Raw genomic sequence first — 5937 nt, forward strand, 5'->3', positions numbered from 1 at the left:
TAGCTGTGGTGCACAGGCTTCTCGTTGTGATGGGTTCTCTTGAGGAATATGAACTCTAGGGTGCATGGGCTCGACAGTTGATGCAGGTAGGCTCAGTTGTCCAGTTTGTGCCATCTCTCTGGACCAGGGATCAAACCCACATCCCCTGCATTGGCAGTCAGTTTCTTAACCAGTGGACCACCGAGAAAGTCCCAGGCCACAATTTTTTAATTGCTCTGTTTCTTGTTTCCACTGTTCCCTCTTTCCCCTCTTTTTTTGCTAAAATACATATTTCTAGTGGCCACACAGTCCCCATGCATGAGTTTGAGCCCTGTAGAGAAAACCTACAGACAGCTATCAGGAACTATTTGATGACTTCCATCCATTAGCATGGAAGAATAGACTCAGAAGAAGATGGGAGAGATTTTGAATTTGTTTGGAGAATTGAGAGAAGCATACAGATAACTTCTAAGCGGCATTGAGAGGGACTTTGAGACCACTGTGTAACTCTGGTTTCTGTAAGTCAGCTCCAAGTATGGTGCTGTTCCACCGAATCAATTTTTGGTAAATTAGTTTTCTTAGAAAAAGTTAAAAGCAGAGAATGATTTATAGTCAAATCTTCTATTATGATAACTAATCATCATGCAGAAAATGATGTCTTATGCATGATGACCATCACCTATAAAAACATTTTTTGTGAGTGTGGTAGTAGTATCATGCCTGTGGTCCTTATTACAAATAACTCTACAGTCCATCTCTGGGTGGGCTCTTTTTCACAGGGCAATGATGAGTGGCAGTCAGGGAGTCATGCTCACTTTCTGTCTGGTCACTCCTGTGCCTGGCAATACTTGAAGGCCTGGCTGGAGTTAAGAGTATTCTCTTAAAATGTGGGAATGCAGTGTTTTTGTAGAACGATAAAGGATACATTTGGAGCTTGTATCTGATCAGATCTTAGTCTTGGGGGTACCATCTTTCCCATCATGGTCTTTAAATCTACTGTATGATTCACTCTCAGTAGCTGCTCATTTTAGCACCAAGGTTGAAAAAAAAATTTATTGTACTAAGAAGGCAGTGACTTCGCCTAAAATTCCAACAGGAGATGCCATCACTGGCTTAATTATCTCAGCCAGAAAGAGATTTCACACTGTAAGCATAGGTGAACCTGCATCTCCTGTGGTCACTGCTGCAGACAGTCTAAGAGGCTGAGGTAGTAACAGGCCACAGTGTAACATATAGACTGCGATAATTCCCTTCCAAGGATATTGTCATTGTGTGATAAGAACAGTGTGCCCTGCACATGTGGTTCAAGAATAAACCTAAAAACTTCATTGAAGATCTGTGGAGGAATGGCTTTCTAATGAGTCAATGCAAAATACATTTGTATTTTTTATCATCAACTCACTCATTTTTTGAACTCTGGTCTCATTTCTAGGCCTTTTGGTTTACTAATTTTATGTATTTATACTTTCCTTTTGGGTTTGCAGGTCAATGTTAAGGATGCAAGGTTTCAGGCAATGTATACTTCCCACTTGTTCAATTTGGATCCTTCAGATCCTAATTTCAAGAAAACAAAAGCTATGGAAAGAATCCTTGAGGAGAAAGCTCGTCAGAGAGAACAAAAAGAACAGGGGCTGACTCAGGCAACGAGTGAAAAGGAGGGTGAGGTTCAGAAGGAATCACACAAGAGGTCCATTGATCCTGCCTTGTCAATGTTGATTAAATCTGTAAAAAACAAAACAGAGCAGTTTCAAGCAAGAAAAAAACAAAAAGTCAAATAATTGTATGTTGTTTCTTTTTGAATTGAGAATGTAGAAAGTATACAGAAGTGGTGGAAGGATTACTTATTGGGAACAGTCAACCTTTCAAGAATGTAAGTAAAATCTGACAGTCATAAAATTTATTTTCCATGTATAAACTGAATGGTTGAAAGATTTGTACTGTATATTTCCACAAATTAATCATAATCAATCCAGACTGTAAGGTTTATAAAATTTTAATATTTTTTACTCTATTAGCTTTTGTAAAGTCTGTTTACAATTCCTATATAAAAAATAGAGTACTACCCAAGTCTTGAGTTGGAATAAGAGTTGGGAACAATTTGAAAATATGTACATGCAATACATTTATTTCTCTGGAAGCAGGAGGCAGATTTAGATACTTGTTTAAATAATTTATTTTTCTAGCCATAATGAATAGAAGCCAGTAACTTTCTTTGTTGTTTGGTCATGTTTATTATAGTTTGTTTATTAATTTATAAATAAAAGTTTTTATTATTTTGTGAACACTGATTTATTTCATCTTATTCACCTCAAATTACCCTCTGGAAAACTATCTAAAAACCTAACTAACTCTTTAAGAGTACATCTCCATGAAAGGCAGTTCCAGGTTTGCATTACTCATAATTGTATTTGAAATATTTGTGAACTCTGTGATGATTTTTCTGACTATCAGATCAGATCAGATCAGTCGCTATAGTAGCAGGAAATCTTTCTGTCTGCCCTTCAGATTTTTGGAATGCCTGGAATGGTAGATATGCTGCCGTAGAGTTTAAGGAATCTTAATTTTTTAATTAAATTAAAACACACCTTTGAGGCCTTAATACTCCTGGATCTCATCTGATCTAGATTTTATAAACTGTTAACTGACCACTTAGAAGAAGTAGGTGTGCTATATAGGTAAAATTTTAAAATCCAAAATGATCACTTGGGGGAAAAAAAGGCAGTAGGAATTGGGCCAAGTTTTTGATTAACAGTAAACTTGACATTATCGGTATAAAAACTCAAGCCTGCCAATGTACTATATATTTTTGAGAATAAAAAGATATAAGACACAGAATGATGTCAAGATAATAAGGGCATATAAACAGTCTCTGAAAGGGGAAGGGAAAAAGAAGATGTCTAAAATTGCTCATAATAACAGAAAAATGCAGAGTATGTGCAGGGCATGGTATTCTTACCATAAAGTGCTGACATTGTTAGGTGGTTCAGCCAAATAAAGCAGTATTTACATACTCATCACTAAAAGATCATGAATCTTAATGTATTTTTGAATATTGTCTATAAACAGTTGTATATATTTCATTATGCAAGGAAAAAGACTTTTTTCCTTTAAACTTTAATCATAGTGTGGGGATTACTCAGTCTGATTTTTAAATTACTGTGAAATTTAGCTCTTTGGTTTTTGGGGTTTTTTTTTTAGCCCTTTGGTTTTTTAATTGGTTTGGTTTGGGTTTTTGTTTTTGAGCCCTTTGTTCTTAAGTCACTATATTTAATTGTAAGTCTCATTTTACTAGTCAGGCACACACTTGATTATAACAAATAAATGGAACATATGCACAGCCCTGGCTCATTTTCTCACAAAGTTGATATTTTTTTAAGTAGAAAAAAAAGAATAGCATTATCAGGTACTTTGTTAAACATTCTACACCAAAAATATTAGGTTCTCAATAATTCCTGATAGTAAAACTCAGGATAAAAAAGTGGCCACTGTCACTTCAGTACACAATGTGAGGGTAGTTTGGGTGACTCTTAAGGTCACATTCATTTTGATTGTTGTTTGTGGTAACCTTAATACAAAGACCAAAGACAGTACAAATAATACCTGCACACTGGTGTTTATTGTTAATATGTAGAAATGAGATTGCTTCTGGAGAATCCATCTGTCTCTAAAACTTAAGCATAAAAATCCTCAACAAAGTATTAGCATATTAAATCTAACAATGTATAAAAAGAATTATACACCAAGAGGGTTTAATTATATGGCCTGCTGCTGCTGCTAAGTCGCTTCAGTCGTGTCCGACTGTGTGTGACCCCATAGACGGCAGCCCACCAGGCTCCCCCGTCCCTGGGATTCTCCAGGCAAGAACACTGGAGTGGGTTGCCATTTCCTTCTCCAATGCATGAAAATGAAAAGTGAAGTCACTCAGTCGTGTCTGATTCTTTGCGACCCCATGGACTGCAGCCTACCAGGCTCCTCCATCCATGGGATTTTCCAGGCAAGAATACTGGAGTGAGTTACCATTTCCTTTTCCAGGGGATCTTCCCGACCCAGGAATCGAACCCAGGTCTCCTGCATTGCAGGCAGATTCTTTACCGACTGGGCTACAAGGGAAGATCCTGACCATTCTGGTGACCTGTTGCTTTATAACAAACCACCCTCAAACTTTGCAATTTAAAACAACCATAATCATTTATTTTCTTAAAAATACTCAGTTTCCAGATGGCTCAGTGGAGAAGGCTCATGTATTCTCCACTTGGCCTTAGCTGAGAACTAGAGGATTTGCTTCCAAAATGCCTCCTTCAGTGACTTGCAAGTTAGTGCCAGCTGTTGATTAGGAGCATGGGAGCTGGGTTCCAAAGGTGATCAAGATGGAGGCTCTCACTTTTTTTTGGTCTAGACTCTGATGTCACAGTGTCACTCCTGCCATCCATACTTAACTCACTGAGGTGGTTGAAAAGGTCTTCCCACATAGGGGATATAAACTCCACCTCTTAAAGAAGAGAGTGGCAAAGTCCTTGAAGAGTATGCATGTCCAAAAATATGGTTGCAGCCATTTTTGGAAAATGAGGCTTAGCTCACCATCCACTTCATGAAAATCTTCCCCTGCACATTAATATAATTGTAATATATAATTGTATTAATTGTAATATATATTACAATTATAGTAAGTGCTCCATTATTTGATCACCTGAGTCTGTAGTTTTTGCAATCATGAGTATAAACAACAGCCCATAAGTGAAGAAAACTCTATACCAGCAGTTAGACCATAGTTGATAGGATCATTAAGATCAGACCAATAAAAAAGGTTATACATGCTCCTCAAGGGACTTTCAGTGACTGTGGGTGAAACTAATGGTTATTTCTCAATATGTGTTCTTTCCGTCTTCCATGTTAAACATAGGACTTTTCAGAATAAAACAATTTTACCCAACCTTCTTCACAGTTTTTTGTGGAAGCAGATGACAGCTTCTAGGGACCTTCCTTTGATGTTAGCACACTAGTAAATTTTGCCTCTTCTTCTCTCCTACCTGATTGCCTGGAATGCAGATGTAATGCCTTAAGGTCCAGCAGCCATATTAGATCCTGAGCACAAAACTCCATTTTGTATAAATAATATTAAATTGATTATGTAGAAATAATGTAATCATAATAATAAAATCATGTACTACTAGTAATTTCATTATGTAGACTGATGACTACTGAATAGTTAGCTGGAAGGAGCCAGGATCCCTGAGGACTTTGTGGCGCACAGCCACCATATCATCCATGGACTTTTTTGAGATAACTATGTGACAGAATGGATGTGAGAGTTGGAGCATAAAGAAGTCTGAGTGATGAAGAATTGACACTTTTGAACTGTGATGTTGGAGAAGCCTCTTGAGAATCTTTTGGACGGCAAGGCGATCAAAGCACTCAATCCGAAATGAAATCAGTCCTAAATATTCATTGAAAGGACTGATGCTAAAGCTGAAACTTCAATACTTTGGCCACCTGATGTGAAGAGCCAACTCATTGGAGAAGACCCTGATGCTGGAAAAGATTGAAGGTGGGAGAAGGGGACAGCAGAGGATGAGATGGCATCATCAACTCAATGGACATAAGTTTGAGCAAACTCCGGGAGATAGTTAAGGACAGGGAAGCCAATATGTTGCAGTCCATGGGCTCACAAAGAGTCAGACACGACTGATCAATTAAACAACTATATGACAGAAAAAGAAAATACTGTTTAAGCCACTATTTTCTCAAGTCTATTACTTGCAGTTCTACCTTTATCTTAACAGAACAATAAGCAGTCCTGGGCCATAGTCTTTATGGACTATTTTGCCCTGCTTTGCAGATCATTTCTCCATATTCTTAAGGAAACTTGATATTAAATTAGAGTCCTTACAGCTTGAGAGGGCCAAAACAGGATGCTCAATCATGTAAGTTTCCAAGATTTCTGGATATGGACATGAGTCA

At 37.6% G+C, this 5937-nt stretch overlaps 1 protein-coding gene across 4 annotated transcripts in view; it reads left to right on the forward strand.

Moving 5' to 3' along the window:
* The window catches only part of ESF1 (ESF1, nucleolar pre-rRNA processing protein, homolog (S. cerevisiae)), a 60938-nt gene extending 57240 nt beyond the window's left edge, over nucleotides 1-3698 (forward strand). For all 4 annotated transcript variants that reach the window (XM_010844147.1, XM_010844149.1, XM_010844148.1 and 1 more), the window contains exon 14: nucleotides 1464-3698. In XM_010844147.1, coding sequence (XP_010842449.1) covers nucleotides 1464-1757 — 294 coding nt within the window. In that variant the 3' untranslated portion in view covers nucleotides 1758-3698. The remainder of the gene's footprint in view (nucleotides 1-1463) is intronic.
* Nucleotides 3699-5937: the final 2239 nt, after the last annotated feature.

The sequence above is a fragment of the Bison bison genome, unplaced genomic scaffold, assembly GCF_000754665.1.
Source record: "Bison bison bison isolate TAMUID 2011002044 unplaced genomic scaffold, Bison_UMD1.0 scf7180017864196, whole genome shotgun sequence".
Taxonomy (NCBI): Eukaryota; Metazoa; Chordata; class Mammalia; order Artiodactyla; family Bovidae; genus Bison; species Bison bison.